The sequence below is a fragment of the Sus scrofa genome, chromosome 14 (assembly GCF_054392235.1).
Source record: "Sus scrofa isolate SSC_HxYL_T2T_F1_AM1 chromosome 14, Sscrofa_HxYL_maternal_Yorkshire_Landrace_v2.0, whole genome shotgun sequence".
Taxonomy (NCBI): Eukaryota; Metazoa; Chordata; class Mammalia; order Artiodactyla; family Suidae; genus Sus; species Sus scrofa.
This window is the reverse complement of record NC_139396.1, coordinates 151,772,805-151,793,331: the sequence shown is the minus strand read 5'-3', so window position 1 is coordinate 151,793,331 and position 20,527 is coordinate 151,772,805. Positions and strand designations below refer to the sequence as shown.

General features: G+C 46.8%; 1 protein-coding gene across 2 annotated transcripts in view; it reads right to left on the bottom strand.

The window, feature by feature from the left end:
• GRK5 (G protein-coupled receptor kinase 5) overlaps nt 1-20,121 on the bottom strand; it is a 233,900-nt gene extending 213,779 nt beyond the window's left edge. For both annotated transcript variants that reach the window (XM_084995690.1, XM_001928584.7), the window contains exon 1: nt 19,852-20,121. Coding sequence is in view for 1 of the 2 variants with exons in the window: in XM_001928584.7 (XP_001928619.1) it covers nt 19,852-19,903 (52 nt within the window). In the remaining variant the exon portion in view is untranslated. The remainder of the gene's footprint in view (nt 1-19,851) is intronic.
• Between the last annotated feature and the right edge of the window lie 406 nt (nt 20,122-20,527).

The window sequence follows — 20,527 nt, the reverse complement described above, 5'->3', positions numbered from 1 at the left end:
TGACAGTACCCCCGAACCATAAGAAGTATTCATCTCCATTTTCTTCTGGAATGTTTGTAGTTTCACTTTTAAATACTTTAAACTGGTGTTCTCTGGTGGCCTAGCATTGTCACGCCATGGCTTGGGTCACTGCTGTGGCACAGGTTTGATCCCTGGCCTGGGAACTTCCGCATGCCATGAGTATGGCCAAAAAACAAACAAACAAACGAACAAACAAAAAGCTCTAAATCTTCAATGCATCTTTATTTTAGCAAGTGTCAGGCAAGAATCTAACATGCTTTCCCCAGTGACTAGGTACCCAGTTATCTCAACACTGTTTGCTGAGTAAGCTGTTCTTTTACCATTGATTTGAATGCTTCCCTTATTATATACTAAATTTTTGCATACACTTGGGTCATATCTGAACTTTGTATTTTATTTATATTCTCTGTCTGGTCTCTGTAATTTTTAGGGCATTATCCTCATATGATGATAATGATACTAAGGCTAAGCTACTCGTTTGGTGACCTCAGACAAATCAGCAACAAAGACAAACCCAGATCACCAGTCTCCACCTTGTACCAATTCCAGCTGTAGAAAACTTACGCAGGAGAGAACCCACCAACCAGCATCACCCTGGTCTGTGAAAACTGTGCTCCGATTCGACCCCTAGTCTGGGAACCTCTCCATATGCCAAGCAAGGTGCAGCCCTAAAAAGACAAAAAAAAAAAAAAAAAAAAAAAAGATAAGGCAGACATCTAGACTGTACACTGCAAGCAAATGAAGAAGTGGGTCAGGATTTGCCAGGAACCCACAAGAGCACTTGGCAGTGCCCTTGCCCGTCTCTAACCTCTTTCCCTGTGGGTGACAACAGTGTCCCCAACCACAAGTCTTGAAAAGAAGGTAATGCCTAGCAATCTCTAACTCCTTGCAGGATGTCACCAAGTCCATGACAATGTTTTCATTACTCATGTCTAGATGGAAAATTCTTACATTCTCTCAATACTATTATTGGGGGGGGGGTTGTCTTTTTTTTTTTTTTTTTTTTGCCAGAGCACTGTCTGTATTTTTAAGCTTTCCAGGAGGACGATTATTTATCATAATAACACAGTGCAAAATAATCAAACTGTTTATTTTTTTACTTTTGATTTAATTTTCCTTTCTATAATCCACTTAAGAAAATATTAGAATCATGCATTTGCCTTTCTTAGATTGCAGGCTTCAGTTCAATTAGCAGCAATGAGTTTTGTTTTGTTTCTGTTTGTTTCTACTACATGGGTAACTCCTCCCAGCTTCAATTCTTTCCTTGGGGTAATTTTCATTTTAATGTGTAATGCCTGCCTTTCAAATTAACATCACATCTTATTCTGAAGTACCCACAAATGAATTACTCTCAGTGGAATATGCACTAGCAAATTCTCAAGATCTGAAGGGTGAGAAGAGCTCCAGAAAGCACTTGGACAGAGGTGTGCATTTACACAGCTGAGTAAAGTGTGGCTCAGAGAGGTCGAGCAGTGCACCTAAGCCCACACAGCGTGCAGGTGGCACAGTCTCCCTCCCCTTTTTCACTAGAGGCATTAATTGCGCTTTCAATGAAAACCGCACATCTTGGCTTAGGTGCACTTAACAGCGAAAGACGATACCATTTTACCTTGAAAAGCAAACCGGTGGGTGTCTTGACCCCGCCTCCAGGAATTTATTAAACTGCTTTTTTCCTTGAGCTACGTCAGGGGTGAGCAACACCACATCCCGATCTGCTGAAGGTGTCTGTTATTTGAATGACGTGCAATGAAAGCAGAGACCTGGGAATCCGGAGGCAGGGTCTTGATATCAGTTCTACAGTGGGCATCACAGCTGCCTTCCAACATTAGAAGGGCCCCCTCGGCAAAGGGTGATGCACTGATTCTGGATGCCTCCAAAGAGCAGAACCAGGACGTTGTGGGTTAGTGCTGCACAGGCACCCAGGCATGACCACAGAGGCTGGGCTTGCCATTAGCATTTGGGGAAGCAGAGGGAGACACAAGGAAATAAAAAACCCAAATATACATATTTTTATTAAATTTTTTTGTCTTTTTTTTTTTTTTTTTTAGGACCATACCCTGAGCATATGGAGGTTCTCAGACTAGGAGTCGAATCAAAGCTGTAGTCAACGGCCTACACCACAGCCACAGCCACACCACCAGATCCAAGCCACATCTGTGACCTACACCACGGCTCACCGCAACGCCGGATCCTTAACCCACAGAGTGAGGCCAGGGTTCAAACCTGCATCCTCATGGATATTAGTCAGATTCTTTTCCATTGACCCACAATAGGAACTCCAATTTATTATTTTTTTTAATCCAGCAGTTCTAAATGGAATGGCTGCTCATGGTGTGAGTTTCTGACACTGAAAAGGTTTGAGCAGCAGGCAGAAACCAACCAGCTTCCCTAGCAGAAACCAACTGCTAGGGAAGCTTTGGAGGGTCCTATTAGGGGAGCCAGGTTGGAGTGGAGTCATCTCAGAAGAGTCAGAAAACCCTGAGAGTTTTCAAAGAAGTTTTTAAAATACAGATGCTCAGGTGTTACCCAGGAGCTTCTGATTCAGAACATCAGCATGGTCAGGGCTGTGTGTTATGGGGGCAACTGTGCCCCCCTCCAAAAGAAAAAAAAAAAAAAGAGAGCGCTGTTGAAGCCATACCCCTCTGAATGTGACCTATTTGGAAACAGGGTCTTTACAGAGGTGACTGAGTTCAAACGAGGACGCTGGGGTGGCCCCAGGCCAACATGACGGATGTCCTTAGCAAAGGGGGAGTGTGGACCCGGAGAGATGACCGGGTGAGAGACGGAGCCAGCAGGGGACAGCCGTCGACGAGCCACTGCCGGCGGCTCCCAGAAGCCAGGACAGAGGTCTGGAAGAGATCCTCCCGAGCACCTTCAGAGGGAGCGCGGCCTGCCCACAACTCGATGTTGGCCTCCAGAACTGTGAGACAATAAACTTCTGTGGTTCTAAGCTGCCCATTTTGTGGTACTTGGTAGCCCTAAGTGGCCCCGGGGAACTAATGCAGCCTGGGAGTCGGTATTAGAGCCAAACTGCCTTGGAGGGGAATCTTAGGCCAGGCCCGCTGGGGACACGGCCACTGCCCTGGCCCTGCACCCGGCCACCCCCGTGGGCTTCCCTGGGTCCCAAGCCCCCTCCCCTGGGGAAGAAAGGAGTGGGCTCCAGGATGGGGGGGCACACGCAGACTCAGCATCCCTGGAAGGAGCAGCCTTTCCCTCCTCCCTGCTGCTGCCAGGCACGGGGCGGGGTGTCCCCCGAAGTGCCAGCCAACACAGCCACAAACGCCTCCAGGAAGAAAATGCCACCCTCTTCCAACTGGTACAAAAACACTGAAGACCCGGGACCTTGGACTGCGCCCTGAGGCCAAGCTTATCTCAGAGGGAGATAGAGTGGGGAGGCCGGGCCAGGGACTGCAGGCACTAGAGCTCGTAATTCTCAAGGTGGGACTCGAGGGACCTGCCCTGAGGTAAATCACATGCAAACCTCCAGTCAAAGGGGACAGGAGGGGAGGGCAAGGGGAGGGGGGACTGGCATAGGGAATGATGTGCCAACAGGGACCTGTGGTGTAGCCAGAGAACTCTACCCAGTATTCTGTAATCATCTATATGGGAAAAGAATCTGAAGGAGAATGGATATGTGCATGTGTGAAACTAAATCACTTTGCTGTATGGCAGAAATTATCACAACCTTGTAAATCAACTCAATACAACTTTTTTTTTTTTTTTTTTTTTTGGCTTTTTAGGGCTGCACCCACAGCATATGGAAGCTCCCAGTCTAGGGGTCCAATCGGAGCTGTTGCTGCCGGCCTACACCACAGCCACAGCAACGCTGGATCCTTAACCCACTGAGCGAGGCCAGGGATGGAACCCGTGTCCTCATGGATACTGGTCAGGTTTATTACCACTGAGCCATGACGGGAACTCCCCGAGTTCAACAAAACTTTAAAAGAACTCACAGAATTCCACAGAGGAGAAAGGGTACCAGCTAAGAGGCAGGAGGCAAAGGACATTATGTGGAACCAACAGCAGCACCTTTGAAAGAATGAGGAAAGGGTACTCCTTCCCTGAGATGCATTTATAAATCTACGACCTCAGAACTCCAGGTTCAGACGCCTCCCAAGAGTTTCACAACACATGAACAAACCTGGAAGTCCTTAGGGATGGGAGAAGATGTAGTGAGTTAGTACCAGAGGAGGAAGTGGTCCTTGCGGTGGGAACTTGGAATAGCACAGTACCTCTCTAAGTTTGATTTTTTCTTTCTCAAATTAAAACAACAACAACAACAATAATAATAGCTTGCCCTGTGGTGATAATCAAAAGAGAGAAATACGGGACCACCTTGACAAAGCTATGGGCTGGGTATCCGAGTCTGTTCCCTGCCGGATTCACATATACAAAACTCAGTAGCAATTACAAAGTCACTGCCAAATAAAGTCTTTGACGGAACTTGATTTTCCTAATCCAAGCTTTGATGACTGGGGTGGGGGGGGTAGTTTAAGTCCCAAAGGTGTCAAAAATGTCACATCGCATGTCCTCATGTGTATCATGCTTTTTTCTCATAAGAAAATGTACTCTGTACATCCCTAGGATGACTTAGCCCCATTTAGAAATTATCACTCTTTTCCAAAAGTAGGGAGTAAGGGATAGAGGGTGGGGAGATGCTATTAGGCAGCTACTACCTGGGGCGGCGGCGGGGGGGGACCCTAAATCTTTAAATAAGTATATAAAGATGTTATACAACGACGAGAATATTCACACACTGTTTATAACACAGTTAAAAACTGGAAAACTAAGTGGGCCATTATATGGGCCACGTTAGATATATTATTAAACTGCTCCAAGACAATCAAAGACATAGACCCATTTACAACCAGATAACCCTAAGGGTCTGGTAGAAAACACCCAGCATTCCATTGAAGTGACACTCACTCCATTTCCAAAGTCTTTCACAATTTTTCCTAACACCCCTCCGTTTCATGGGAAACTATAAACACAGATACTACAACGCATTGTTGACTGAAAACAGCTGCAGAAGCACACGTATGCTAAGATCCCATGTGCGCAAAATCTATCTGTAGGTCCACGCAACACACACACACAGACCTCTGGAAAAGCGTCCACCTAAATGCTGACAGTATCTCGGAGGGGTGGAACTGGTAGCAGGGGCACATGGGAGCAGGGAATTTCTGACTTTCTTTTTTGGGGGCGCTTTAGGGCAGCACCCACAGCATATGGAAGTTCCCAGGCTAGGGGTCGAATCGGATCTGTAGCTGCCGGCCTATACCACTGCCACCACAACATGGGGTCTGATCCACGTCTGCAACCTACACTACTGCTCACAGCAACGCCAGATCCTTAACCCTTAATCCAGGATCAAACCTGCATCCTCATAGATACTAGTCAGATTCTTTTCTGCTACACCACAATGGGAACTCCCGAGATTTTGACTTTCTTCTTGATGTTTTTGCACTGTCTTTGGCGCTGTCTTTTTGCGCTGTCTGTGCAAACATGTGAAAACCTGCAAATTTACAGAGAAGGCTGCCTCCTATTTAACTGTGAGTCTCAGCAGCACACTCGATTCTTTTTTAAACGTCTCACATACATTAATCCTGATGTTCCCATTAGCTGGTAAAAGTATTGAGGGCAGCAGTTGTGACGGAGCAGAAGGAATATCAGAGTAGCAGAGTTCCCATCATGGTGCAGCAGAAATGAATCCCACTAGGAACCATGAGGTTGCAGGTTCGATCCCTGGCCTTACTCAGTGGGTTAAGGATCCCGCGTTGCTGTGGCTGTGGTATAGGCTGGCAGCTGTAGCTCCAATTCAATCCCTAGCCTGGGAACCTCCATATGCTGCGAGTGTGGCCCTAAAAAAAGAAAAAAAGAAAAAAAGAATATCAGAATAGAAACTGGGCCTGCTGCTGGGCCTGGGCTGTGTAGCTAGCAGGTGCTTCAGGACAGGGCCGTTCCCTCTTTGCTGTGATTCTTCATTTATAAAATGGGGTAGAATGGCCTTCTCTGGTGGCACAGTGGGTGAAGGATCCAGCATTGTCACTGCAGCAGCTCAGGTCACTGCTGTGGCCTAGGCCCTAGCCCAGGGACTTCCGCACGCTGTGAGCGTAGCCCAAAAAAAAGTTTTTTTAATAAAAAATACATGGGGAAGAATAAAACACACCTCATAGGACAAGATCAAATAAAACAATGGGCACAAAGGTCTCTATCCCTCCTGAATGATTCTGTTAGAAAGACGGGAGACTCCACGGCTTCCTGTCCCCCTTCCAGAGCCTAGCATGGTGCCCTGTACACAGAAGAACTGACTGAAGACTGGATTTCTGACACTAGGGAAGATGCAGCAGTCAATCCAGGGCTATTCTCCTCAGAGTTTTGCTTGCAGAACCCGCCCCCGCTGCTGGGTCTCTACTTAAGGCAGACATTTAGACATTTAGAACACAGGGGCCCACCGTGGGAGAGTGAAATTACAAGCAGACACAGGTCCGCTTCTCTCAATAGGCTCCTCAAATCCTCGACCCCCTTCGCAGTCATTCCTGAAATGTTTGTCAGCTGCCCAAAAAGACTAGCGAGAGGACCAGGCACCAGGACATGGGACAATGAGCCACCCACCGGAACGTCAAGTGGGAAGTGCTCCTGAAGGGAAGCCAAAGACGAGCCCTCGCCGTGGTCACCCCTTGAACTGTCAAGGAAATCAGGTCTGTCCTTCTTTAATTTACATCCTGCTCTATGGTATAAGAGAATTAAGCTTTAATTTTAAAAAGCCCTCTAATTGGGTACTACTGATGGGAAGACATCTGGGGCAAATATCTAGGCCTGGTGCATTCCACCCCAAGCAATGGTTAGTGGTTTGGGGAATGAGTGTGTGGCAGCATAACCAGTGGTTACTAATTGTTATATAGCCCAGGGTTTGGCATCATCCATAAAGCCCTGTCATGTCGGCCCCTTCCTCTTCAGAGAGGATTACAGGATTGACTGTTTAGCAATCTTTTCTCTGGGCTAACATACGTTTTCCTTGTCTTAATTGGATCCAGCCTCTTTGCCCATGAGCAAAAAAGGCAATTTTTCTATAACAATTCTATCCTTCAAGTGCCAGGTCATCAGCCATGCCTGGGTCTGGAAGGATCATTGCTTGGCTTCCTATTTTCTTTCCATTTGCTCAGCCCCGTTCTAGCAGTGATGCGAAAAGCATGTGAAGATCGTGTCCTAAGCTACCTTCCCTTTAGCCAAAAAAGGTCTGAGTGTTATCAGCATGAAACATCTCCGACCCACACAGAGCCTCAGAATTGGGGAAAACTGTTTGCCCTGAATGTTTGGACTAATGCAAATATTTATTTCTTCCAAAACAAGTAAAACAAACCACTTCCAATTTGGGGGTGGGGGTGGGGAAGTCTGCCAGACATTTTTCACAGTTAAGACAAACATGTGGAAAACATTTTCCAATTTGCCCTATACCCTTAGCTAATCTTTCTTAACCATGTTGAATCATTTCCTAATTTACCATCTACTGTGACATCAAGGCCACTTCTTGAGGCTCTCGTTTTCTCGGCTCTTCCCTTTTCCTCCACGTAACTTAGATAAAGCATCAGCCAATCGCTCTTTTATTTTATTTCATTTTGGTCTTTTTAGGCCCACATCTGCTACATATGGAAGTTCCCAGGCTAGGGGTCAAATCGGAGCTACAGCTCCTGGTCTACACCACAGCCACAGCATCCTCAACCTATGCCGCAGCTTGTGGCAATGCCAGATCCTTAACCCACTGACCAGGGCCAGGATCAAACCTGAATCTTCACAGACACTATGTCAGGTTCTTAGCCCACTGAGCCACTACGGATACTCCCAGTCAATCATTCTTGAATCAAGATTTGTTGCACACCTATTATGTTCCAGGTACACACTCATCTGACGACTGACAGCCTTTCTAATCTGTGACTGTAGGCTTAGCAGCATCACCCACGATAGTACTTGGCTTAAGAAAAGTGGGATTTTTTTTTTTTAATTTTATGACTGCATCTGCGACATATGGAAGTTTCTGGGCAAGGGATTGAGTCCAAGCAGCAGTTTCGGCAACACCAGATCCTTTAACTCACTGCACTGGGCTGGGGATCAAACCTACACCTCTGCAGTGACCTGAGCTGCTGCAGTTAGATTCTTAATCCACTGTGACACAGCAGGAACTCCTTTTTTTTTTTTTTTTTTAAGAAAAGTGGGATGTTGAGCTATCTTTGCCATTCGAGTCTATAGTCCAATTCTTTGTACCCACCCCACCCCCTTTTTTCTAGAACTTGAGGTTTCTTCTCAGGAGATGTTATCTAAACACCCCAACAAGCATTTCCTGGGTGCCTGAACAGACATCGTTAAAACGGAGCAGAGTGTGTTCCTTCATCAATCATCAGAAAGTGGTTTTTCCTGGGCCATTCTCTGACCCGCCTCCATTTCACAAGAGGTGCTAAGACCTGAGCCAAAATGGAATTCCGTTTTCAAAGGAGGTTTCCTAAGACCTTTCTTTTATCAGATATGCAGACCAATTACACTGGCCGGGTTCTCTCTACTCTGAAGTTGGGCCATTCTATCCTTCACCCCACCCCCACCCCCACGCTGCCTTCCCTTCCTGAAGCGGTTAAGCACAGAGCTTCACCTTCTCTGCAGGAACAGATCAAAGGCTTAACTTTCTGTCCCTTCATTACTGGGCTGGTGACATCATACTGCTTCCTCTCCAGCAAGAGGTCTCAAGTTTGACAGCAATCCCAAGGGAAGAGACTCCAGCTCACAGAGATCTTTGAAAAGTAAAGCTGCTAAATTAATGCAAAACACACACACACACACACACACAGAGTCTGGTTTCTAAAAGGAAATACCCATAAGGTTAACCCTGAAACATGGAAAGGGTTAACCCTGAGAGATTATCTGGGGAAAAAGGCTGCTTCACACATTCTCTTTGCAGGGACTGGTGGTGGGGGAGATGGCCTGTGACCTGGGGGAGAACTCACTCCGGTAGGCTTCCCCAGAGCCTCCACCCCAGCTCCCTACTTTTTTTTCTTTTTGGCCGTACCTGTGGCATGTGGAAGTTTCCAGGCCAGAGATCAAACAAACCCACAGCAGCAACCTGAGCCACAACAGTGCCAACACGGATCCTTAACCCACTGCACCACCAGGGAACTCCGCCCCCTACTTCTTTATTAGCGAAGAAAGCTGCAGAGACATGAGCATACACCTAAGGTACCACTATCAGGCAGAGGTGCTTGGGGCAAGGATCTCTCAAGGGGTAACAAGCACCCAAGGATGGGGGGCTCAGTGCAGACGAGACCTGCACGTGATAGGCCGATGTCAGCAGGAACTGGCCTGCCCGGTGCCCATGTCTTGGCTCTGCTGAGGAACGGAAGCAGCTCAGCTGCCAGTGATGTGCCCCCACCACCGCCCATCTCGTTTAACCCTCTGTCCCTCAGGGATAATTCTTTGGCTACTCAAGATTCTCCCCAAGCCCTGCCAGGATGAAGAAGAACTTGGGCTGATCTTGCTCTTTGGGTGAGTGGTACATGTGAGGTGCAGGGAGGTGGGGCAATGAAGGGAAAGGGGGAATATAGGTGATGGGCTCCAGAAAGGCCTGCAGCCAGGGGTGCGGGCACATACAGGTGCACGCATGCATGTACCAAACGTATATATTTCCCCTACACAATCACAGGTTCATTTGAACTGATAAACAGTTTTAGTTTTTACATGGAAACACCAACCATGAGGTAGTCATTCACAACTTAGTAAGAATTACTTTATCCAACCACTCTCAGTTAGGCATTTGGCTGAAATTGGGGTCTGGGAAGGCACTTAGAGTCCCATGTTGCTTCTTTCCCCAGGGAATCAGAGAGAGACCCTCTTCCTCGTCCACAATGGCAAATGTATTGCAGTTTTTGCAAAACTTACCACCCTGAGAAATGGATTTCATTTCTGGTCTGGGGGCCTCGTGAGGGTTTTTCGCTTCCATTACAACAGAAGAGGGGAACGATGTCTCTTGGAACATTAAAGGATTTCAGCAAGTTTCTCCAGAGAAGTCCACAATTTAAGTAACCCTGGACAACTGACTCCCTTTCTTTTGTGTCGCTTTCCCCATCTGATAAGCAGGGGTGACCCGTATTCTGGAAAGTGGAGAACAGACAAGTGGACCCACTGAGATGCCTTGGGGCAGCCCAGGCACTGGCAGCCAGTGAGCTTCTGCCACTTCCCAACACAGGAATGTTCTTATCTGTTTATCTTGGTTTCTTTTACTTTCTGCACAGGCCACCCCCCCACCACCACCCCTAAATTGTCCTTTGAGGTTTATTTCATTGTTGCCTTTTAAAAAAATATTGATATTCCACAGATTACGAATTCCTAGAGACAAAACAGGCCCAGTGGAAATAAGCCTAATTTATTACTGACTCTGTCAGGAGGAGGTTACCAGTTGACTCTTTGGCGCAACTTCAAATACTTTGCCTGGACACCGAAGCACAGCAACTGTTTTACTGTTTCCAAAACTTCTGTTGCTTTCTAAGTGTGTTCTAACCGGGGAATCGTTAAAATGTTTCAAATCTCACAAGACACAGTTTTAAGCAGAAATCATTTTTTAAAGTGGGTATAAGGACAGTATGGTTTTTGACATCTTTCTTGTGATCTTCTTTCAATCCGTCTTGTTCAAAAGAAATGGAAACCCTTACATTGGTTTTATCTATTGTCCTGCTCATTTTCGACCCCCTTTTTAAAGTCCATAGAAAGGGTTTTCATTTCTTCTTTCTGTGGAGTTACTGTACACACAACTTTTTTCCTTAATAAAACAATGGTTTTAAAATATCCTCGCCTGAGGAGTTCCGAGAAGGAAACGGGGCTCTCTGTGCATCTATAACGTGCACTTAATTTGAATCGGGACAGTCAATTGCTCAACCTAGGCAAATTTCCCAAGATATGAAAAACAAAGGGAAATATGGGTGGCTCACTCCTGCCACCAACATCTCTGATTGTCTACCAACTGCATTTTTCTCTGAAGTGACTTTGACCCCATCTCCATTCTCCAGTCTTTTTTTTTTTTTTTCAGGGCCGCGCCCACAGCATATGGAGGTTCCCAGGTAGGGGTCGAAACAGAGCTGCAGCTGTTGGCCTACACCACAGCCACAGCAACGCCGGATCATTAACCCCCTGAGCGAGGTTAGGGATCGAACCTGGGTCCTTGTGGATACTAGTCAGATTCGTTTCCACTGAGCCATGATGGGAACTCCTCCCCAGCCCTTCTGTCTCTCTCCCTCTCCTCCCCCTGCCCCGTTTCCCTCTCTGCCCCTTCTGTACCTTCTCCCAATTTTCATGTTAGAAATTATGGGGTTATCACACTCTGATTTAGTTCAACATGTACAACTCTAGAGAATCGCTTTCCGAGTCAACTTTCTGCCACGCTTTGATGGTTCCACATCTTCCGTCTCTAGCACGGTGGCCACCAGCCATATGGGGCTGCTGGGCACTTACAATGTGAATGGTGAGCTCAAGGAATGGAATGTTTAACTGTAATTAATTTAAATGTTTATTTTATTTTATTTTGGCCACACCCACAGCATGCAGAAGTTCCGGGGCCAGGGATCAAGCTGAGCCACAGCAGTGACAATGCCAGATCCTTAACTGCTGAGCCACCAGGCAACCCCTTTTTTAATTTTTTTTTTTTTTTTTTTTTTGGTCTTTTTGTCTTTTTTGTTATTGTTGTTGTTGCTATTTCTTGGGCCGCTCCCACGGCATATGGAGGTTCCCAGGCTAAGGGTTGAATCGGAGCTGTAGCCACCGGCCTATGCCAGAGCCACAGCAACGCAGGATCCGAGCCGCGTCTGCAACCTACACCACAGCTCACGGCAACGCCGGATCGTTAACCCACTGAGCAAGGGCAGGGACCGAACCCGCAACCTCATGGTTCCTAGTCGGATTCGTTAACCACTGCGCCACGACGGGAACTCCTAATTTTTTTTTTTTAATGTAAACAGCCACATGTAGTCAGGAGCCACCGTGTGAGACAGCAAGCACATCTTTAGAGGACCAGAGAGACATCTTTAACACTTGCAGGTCATTCCAGGTGACAGGCTATACCAGAGGACATGCTCAAGCCAATCCCAACAAAAACCCAGAAAGGAAGGCGGCCTCCACCAACTTTACTCCAGACCTGCGGCCCAGGCTGCTGCCCTAGGAAGGCCTGGAAGGTACCTGTGCTCACCAGTTTCCTCTTAGATCTTCTTATTCCTCAACTACAGGGCCTCTTGCTACTGTTTTTGGTGGTTTCCATGTGTAGGAACTGACCTTCATAAAGACACAGTGTTTTGGAAAATTAGCAGCTGTCTCCCAGATTCAGACTAATCCCTCAAGTATGACTTTCGAATTATCCTGAAATCATGTTTTGGTTCCTCAGGCTATGTCCAAGTTCTAGGCACAGCAAAGTAGCAACAGAGAGTTCCCAGCTAAGCAGACCACACCACAGTCAGCTTCTGCTCTTCGGGAAAAATAATTTGGTTCTACTCATATCTGATTTATCAGCTGAAAAGCCTAACATAAAAATGATGCCCAATTTCATCTCTTCACCCACCTCTAGCTGCATCTCTCCAAGGCCAAATATCCAAAATGAGTCCTTCAACAATCAAATGCTGAATGAATGAATGAATGATTTTACCCTTGTAAAAACGTCAGAAGACAATTTAAGAATGGTTTTCTCAGAGTTCTCACTGGGGTGCCATAGGACGCAGGCTCGATCCCCGGGTGGCACAGTGGGTTAAGACTCTGGCAGAGCCGAAGCTGTGGTGTGGGTCACAACTGCGGCTGGCATCTGATCCCTGGCCTGGGAAGTCCATATGCCACTGGGCGGCCAAAAAAGAGAGAAGGGTTTTCTCCAAATGAGAAACCAGGGGAGGAGGCAAAGTCTAGTTGGGCCATTACTGCTTTCTCTTCAAAAGATAGCATGATTTATACTACATGCAGTGCTTCTCCACTGTCTGGATAGTACTAAATTGATCAATACCCCCAAAAGATAAAATTTTAAGAAGTTTTATTTATACAGTAAAATCATCTCAATATTTAGGATGTTTTTAAATAAAATTTTTCAGTGAAATATTACAGGATAAGTTTCAAAGTAGAAGTCACTCCTATTATGTAAGCCCACATAATGCATTTTAAGCATTTAAAATCACTTTTTTTTGGGGGGGGGCTTTTTAGGGTCACAGGCTAGGGGTCTAATCAGAGCTATGGCTGCTGGCCTGCACCACAGGCCTGCACCACAGCCACACCAGATCTGAGCCTCTCCTACAACCTACACCACAGCTCATGGCAACGCCGGATCGATCCTTAACCCACTGAAGTAAGGCCAGGGATCGAACCCTCAACCTCACCATTCCTAGTTGGATTGTTTCCACTGTGCCATGACGGGAACTCCAAAAATCTCTTCTTAAAACCCTTTTTCGGAGTTCCTGTTGTGGCATGGCGAAAACAAATCCAACTAACAACCATGAGGTTCCGGGTTCAATCCCTGGCCCTGCTCAGTGGGTTAAGGATCCAGCATTACCGTGAGCTGTGGTGTAGGTCTCAGATGTGGCTCGGACCCAGCGTTGCTGTGGCTGTGGTGTAGGCTGGCAGCTATAGCTCTGATTTGACTCCTAGCCTGGGAACCGCCACATGCTATGGGGGCAGCCCTAAAAAAAAAAATAAAGAAAAAAAGAAACCCTTTTTCTTCACTGTTCTTTTTTCTTTTTTTCTTTTTTTGGCTGTGCCTCCAACATGCAAACGTTCTCGTCAATCCCAAGCCACAGCAGTGACACCACCAAATCCCCAACCGCTAGGCCGCCAGGGAACTCCATTCACTATTCTATTTCGAAGTGAGGTGTGGGGCTGCGAGGTAGCAAGACTGAAGAAATTCCTGAAGTCTTTTTATATGTCACCTGTTTTTAGCCCCTTTCTATTGTTTCCTCAAGTTTCACCTCTGAGTTGCATGATTTACTACGGTGAGATCTTTCAGGAACCATAAGACATTTTTTATTTCAAAAATGTCTCAATATGATAATGCTTTACATTAAGCCACCAATTGTCCATGGTCCCGGAACCGTTTTGTTAGAACACTATAATTTCTTAAGTCTGGGTTGAAGGTCCCTTGGTAAAGGTCACTTTGGTCCTATATTGAGCGCTTTCCTGAAATTCACTTGAATGGTATGAAAGTCTTTGGCCCAGACCCAGAGGGTATCATTTAGCAAAGCCACTACAAGAGTTACGGCTGCCGAAGACATAAGTTAAACAAGGATTGTTTGGGCACTGGAAGAATCAAGCTTTGGGGCGTTTAGAATCTGACAAGAAGCAGCTAAGCTACTGAAAGATGACAGTCTTGTGGGCATTTATCTGATGGTTTGAAAAACAGGCGGCAAGATTAATTAAAATCATCACTGGAAAGAAAGCGAGGCCTCTGGAAACATGTGCCTTGGGTCTCTCCACCTCCGAGTTGTCAGTATGGAATAGAAACTTAGAAAAAGTCAAAGGCCAAAAAAAAGAAAAAGATAAAAGCCGTTTTATTTCATGATGGCATTGGACTTAACAGGCCCAGCAGCGTCCACCACGCTGAGCCGCCCGCCGCAGGCGGAAGACGGATGCTCTTCCGTGGGAGCCGATTGTCGAAGGTGGATCGAGCCGGCCTGCCGACGGCAGGAAGACGGCTGCGGGCTGCAGAGACATGCCAACGTTCTCATCACGGAAGACACAGGCATTTCGGTTTTGTCCCCCGTGAACGGGGGGTACAAGGGAAAGAGGGGAGAGCGGCTGCCCCTAGCCAGCTGGATGCAGGTTCGCTCCCTCCCCCAGCCCTCCGGAGCCTCTGCCAGCCCTGAGCCTCTGCCAGCCCTGAGCCTCTGCCAGCCCTGAGCGGCACCTCTTCCCGGGTCCCTAATCTTAATCATCAGGAGGGTCCAGGCTGACAAGTCACAGAGATATCTGAGCAAGAGGGCCTCGCGTATTCAGCTTTTCAAACATCCTGACCAAGGGCAAAGTCATTACGTTTCCGACGTCTCGGCTCCTGTGCTTGGTGCCCGTCAGTATCAAGCTCAGGAAAATGTGATCAATACTCCCTCTGTCGTCTTTATTGATCAACTACGGCCACTGCTGGCCTGAGAAGAAAGGAAAGGTGCCCCCTGGCAAGATTTCTTCTCAGCACGGCGCACTCTCGGGTGAGGCAGCGGATCCAGAGGATGAGAACAACACGAAAACCTTGACTGCAACAATAAAAACAAAAGGAAACCCAACGGGCACTCTGCAAACTCTCTCTCCCTGCTGTAATTTCAGCACTAGCTCGCCTGCCAATTTTCTGAGATTTCTGAAATGTAAATAGATAGATAGATAGTCTGGATCTCTCTTCATTAAATGCTTAATCACTTAGCTCATCACCATAAACTGGCATGAATTCAGTCTCAACTTCTTTTTTTCCTTAACCACCTCACTTTTTAGGAGGCATCTGAATTCCTAAGAGTAATCAAGTTGACGTTTTCTCATGAAACCAGAATAAACAAACAGCCCACAAAATCCATTCGGGTGCTTTAAAATTTTGAACTCAGATCTCAATCTTTTTTTTTTTTTTTTTGTCTTTTTTAGGGCCGCCCCCGAAGCATATGGAGGTTCCCAGGCTAGGGGTCTAATCGGAGCTGTAACTGCCAGCCTATGCCAGAGCCACAGCAATGCAGGATCCGAGCCATGTCTGCAACCTACACCACAGCTCACGGCAATGTCGGATCCTTAACCCACTGAGCAAGGCCAGGGATCAAATCCACAACCTCGTGGTTCCTAGTCAGATTCATTAACCACTGAGCCATGATGGGAACTCCTCAATCTTTTCTTATTTCATTTTTCTTATTATTTATTTATTTGGCCACACCCACAGCCCATGGAAGTTTCCAGGTCAGGGATCAAAACCATGCCACAGCAGTGACTCGAGCCACTGCAGTGACAATGCCAGAGCCTTAACTTGCCCCACCACAAGGAAACTCTCTTTTCGTTTTTCTTTTTTTGCTTTTTAGGGCCAGTGCAGCATATGGAAGTTCCCAGCTAGGAGCTGAGTAAGAGCTCTAGCTGTGGGCCTACACCACAGCTACAGCAACACCAGATCCGAGCCACATCGGCAACCTAGACCACAGCTCATGGCAACACTGGATCCCAACCCACTGAGCATGGCCAGGGATCAAACCCGAATCCTCATGGATACAAGTCAGATACATTTCCACTGTACCACACGGGGAACTCCTCTTTTCTTATTTCAACACAACTATCGCAAAGGTACAACTTGCTCCTACGTTTTCTAATTACTAACAGTGAATCATTCTTACTCTAATCCACTTACAGATTTTGTTTTATTGCCATATTCATGTTTTCCACTTTATACATGTATTATTACAGTAAAAATTTGAACTTACATACAATTTAGAAGACATCTGCCTTTAAGGATACAAAACAATAACAAAAGATAGACCCCCAAATTACCCCACCAACATGAACAACTACAGATTCCTTTATAGCATTTGAGAGTGTGTCTGTCTTTCTTCAAGGCCTGTTTCTCTACTGTTTGGGACAAATGTGATTTTTACTTGAAAGCCACATTTTAAATTGTTTACAATGTGTTTTGTTAAGTGAACTGAATTAAATTTCACATTCACCAATTATGTTTCTCATCTCTAACCATTCACAAGAATCTTCAAGTAAGAAGTAGTTTTAAACATTCTAAAGAACTCAGAATTTTAAAGATGCCATAAATTTTATATTAGATAGTTCACTAAATGGACTGGGATTTTCATTTCTGAATATTTGAATAATATGATTATTTGGAGAACTACTTAATTGAAAAGAATGACTGAGTATATGAGAACTGAGAAGAAAAAAAAATTGATTTTATTTCTTCTTCTTTTTTTTTTTTTTTTTTTGTCTTTTTACCATTTTCTTGGGCCGCTGCTGCGGCATATGGAGGTTCCCAGGCTAGGGGTCCAATCAGAGCTGTAGCCACCGGCCTACGCCAGAGCCACAGCAACGCGGGATCTGAGCAATGTCTGCGACCTACACCACAGCTCACGGCAACACCGGATCCTTAACCCACTGAGTGAGGCCAGGGACCGAACCCGCAACCTCATGGTTCCTAGTCGGATTCGTTTACCACTGAGCCACGATGAGAACTCCTAAATTGGTTTTATTTCTAAAAGCTTCCACACTAATTAGAATCTATGTGCTCAAATCTTTAATAAAGACCCAGCAAGAAGAAAGTGAAAACATTTAAAATCAAGAACCTAAGACAGAAAGAGGGACGAGAGATGCAAATTTCAAAATCAAGATTCCATGTAAATGATTCATTTTTCTCTTTCACATGTCGGTTCCTCTGAGTCTTTATAGGCAAGGCTCTCTCCATTTCAAAGGCATCGTCAAGAGTTACTTTCTCACTATGAGATGACTACCAAACCCTCAAAGAGAAATTGAAAAGACTTTAAAAGGAAAAGGAGTTCCTGTCGTGGCTCAGTGGTAAATGAATCCAACTAGGAACCATGAGGTTGCGGGTTCAATCCCTGGCCTTGCTCAGTGGGTCAAGGATCCGGCGTTGCCGTGAGCTGTGTGGTGTAGGTCACAGACATGGCTTGGATCCCTCGTTGCTATAGCTGTGGTGTAGGCCAGCAGCTACAGCTCCGATTAGACCCCTAGTCTGGGAACCTCCATATGCCGCAGGTGCAGCCCTAGAAAAGGCAAAAAGACAAAAAAAAAAAAAAAAAAAAAAAAAAAAGTAAGCAAAAGGCACATTTTTAGAACTTTTAATCACTATAATTTCATCGTTCCATATACACTTCCAGACTGTAGCTCTCTTCCCTAAGGTTCTGAGAAAATCAATTTGTTAACCTCACAGACAAAAATATCAGACGGTGAGTTCACCTCGGTGGAAAAAAAAAAAAAAGCTGGGGAGACCAAATTGGAGGAGAAAAATTGACAACACTTTGCCCACTCCAAGTAAAACATTTTAAAAGAAGCAACCGAACGCTGAGAGAAGAGCAAGCTCCAGGCAAACGAACATACAGCGCAGCAAATCTAGGTAGCTGGATTCCCGGGGCAACAGGAGAAACCAGTGAAACTTGCAAAGCCTCCAACCAAAATCGTGATCTCCCAGTAAAAAATTTCAGAATGGAGGGAGGGTGAAAACTTTCCCAGTCCCCGAGCCCATAGCTGTACAACCATATCCCACCACTAGGTGGCGGCGGCAAAGGCTGCCAGCGGGGGGCTGTTTTCTCCCCGTCTTCCGCTCCAGGACGCACAGCTCAGTTCAGGAGAGAACCCACCAGCCTCTCACCTTGCTCGAATTTGTTAAATGTCGGGTTATGAAAAAAAAGAAAAACATTCAGCCCTTAGATCCTTAGGTCACCAAGTAACAGCCTCTCCTAAAAGTGTTCACACCAAGGCTGAACGATGGGAGGGACCGACCTGCATATTTTCAACTCCGCTGGAGTTGTCAAAGCAAACCTTCCAGGTTACTGCTTTAAAGACAAGTGAAGCCGAAATTACGGTGTGAACCCTGGAGAAGCCGCTGGGCTGTGCATCACCTACTAACTCTTCGTGTACAGTGCCGCAAGGTGATGAAACCGGCTGAATAAACATGAATCGTTTTATTGTTAGCCAGAAAGTCTTCCTTCATTCATCAAAGTGGGTGAATGAAAATATTAAAAAGGTAAGATATTTTCGTGGGCTATTCCCCCAGTATTCTTCTGAAGTCAAAACCATAGTCAGGCTGCGTTCTACCGTGGGTGTCAAATAAAGCCTCCTCCCATGAAAGGGAAAACCACTTCCCCCTTCATAAAAAGGCTGCACCCAGAGCTCAAATCTTGGTAAAAGAGATGTTACATAAATTCCAGGTGCTCCTAAATATGTATGTTTACCTCATGCAATCACTTCGGAAGCATCTAAGTTTCTGCGCCACTTTCTCTTTTTCTTTTCTCTTTTTCCCATCTCAAGGAAGAGTCAAAAAGTGTTTATATTCTTGACTTGGAATCTTACCCACTCCATGAAGATATTCCCTACCAGCCAAGTGCAGAAAATCTAATGATTTGCATCCGAAACGCATCAAGCATCAGCACACTTACCTTTCTCTTCTTAACTGAGCCAAAAAAAAAAAAAAAAAATTCACTTATCTCTCCCCCTCCCCAAAGGGGGAAAAAAAACCTACCCCTGAAATCCTTCATTATTTTCTAGGTGATCTGTACAGTCACTCTCTCTTGTCACTGTATGAACAAACGAATTCCTCAACATCTTACTTTGCCATTAAAAGGCTTCTTTCCACACGACGGGATTTCCCTAAGAAACATTCCCAGCGGATGGTTTCCAGCAATAGCCTATATCAACTCTGCCTGCGCAAGCAAAGACTTGGCTTCTGCTAATTCCACCCCCACCCCCAGCGCACACCAATTCACTCGCACAACCATCCTGGGCCGACTCGAAAAAGCTATTTCACTTGCATGTTTGCCCATCTCTTCCTGAATGAATGCTTTTCCAACTGACCTTTCAACAGCTGCCGAGATGGCACGATCTGCTAAGGTTAGAGCTGGAAACTAGGGGATATTTTAGCATCCTAATCCCTGCAACCTCAACGTTTCTCCTTCTCTGCCCAAGTCCAGATTCCCTGAGCACTAGGGCAGGAACCCTGAAGTGTTTGCAGAGCAGCTCTCTGAGGTGTCCTGCTTGCGACCAACTCACTGCGGGCATCCTGCATACTCACAGCCCCAGCCCACAAGCCGCCCGACACCCGCACCCCGGCCCGCGGCGAATGCGCCAGGCACCAGCCCTGCCTCTTACCTTCCCTGGCTTTCAGCAAGACCGTGTTGGCCACGATGTTTTCCAGCTCCATTGACAGTCGGCGGTCAGCGAGGAAGCCGGCCGGCGGGGCTGTCAGCTCCTAAGGGTGCTGCCGCTGCTACTGCCGCTGCTCGGGCTGCTGCCGCTGCTGCCGGAGCCGGGAGCAAGCAGCCCGCCTTGCCTACCGCATTATTCCGGCTCTTATCCCTCGGAGTTTTCCCCCTCTGCAAAGAGGAGCCGCCGCCGCCGCTTCTTCCTCCCTCTGTGTCCCCCCTCCCCCCTCCCTCAACTGTCTCCCCCCCACCCCCCACCCTCCGCGTTTCTCTGTCACTCCATTCTCCTCCCCTCGGGCTCCCTCGGATGCTTTAATGCCTCGGATGCTTCTGCCTCCCCTCTGTCCCTCCCGGGGGTGTGGTACTAACTGGCTCGGGCGGCTGCACAGCGCAGGCGCCAGGATGGGCCGCGCCTCCCGCCTCGGCGCTCGCGGCGCGGGGCCTGCTGGGACTTGTAGTACCAGAGTCCACGAGCCGCCCTGAGACTTGTACTCCGAAGGCGGGCGCGGATAAGGGGTGGTCCGCGGCTGCGGAGGGTAGCGGGAGAAGCAAAGGCAGTCCGGCCGAGCCGGAGCCCCGGATTCGCACGTCCACGCCCGGGGCTCCGGCTCGCCCGCTTCCGG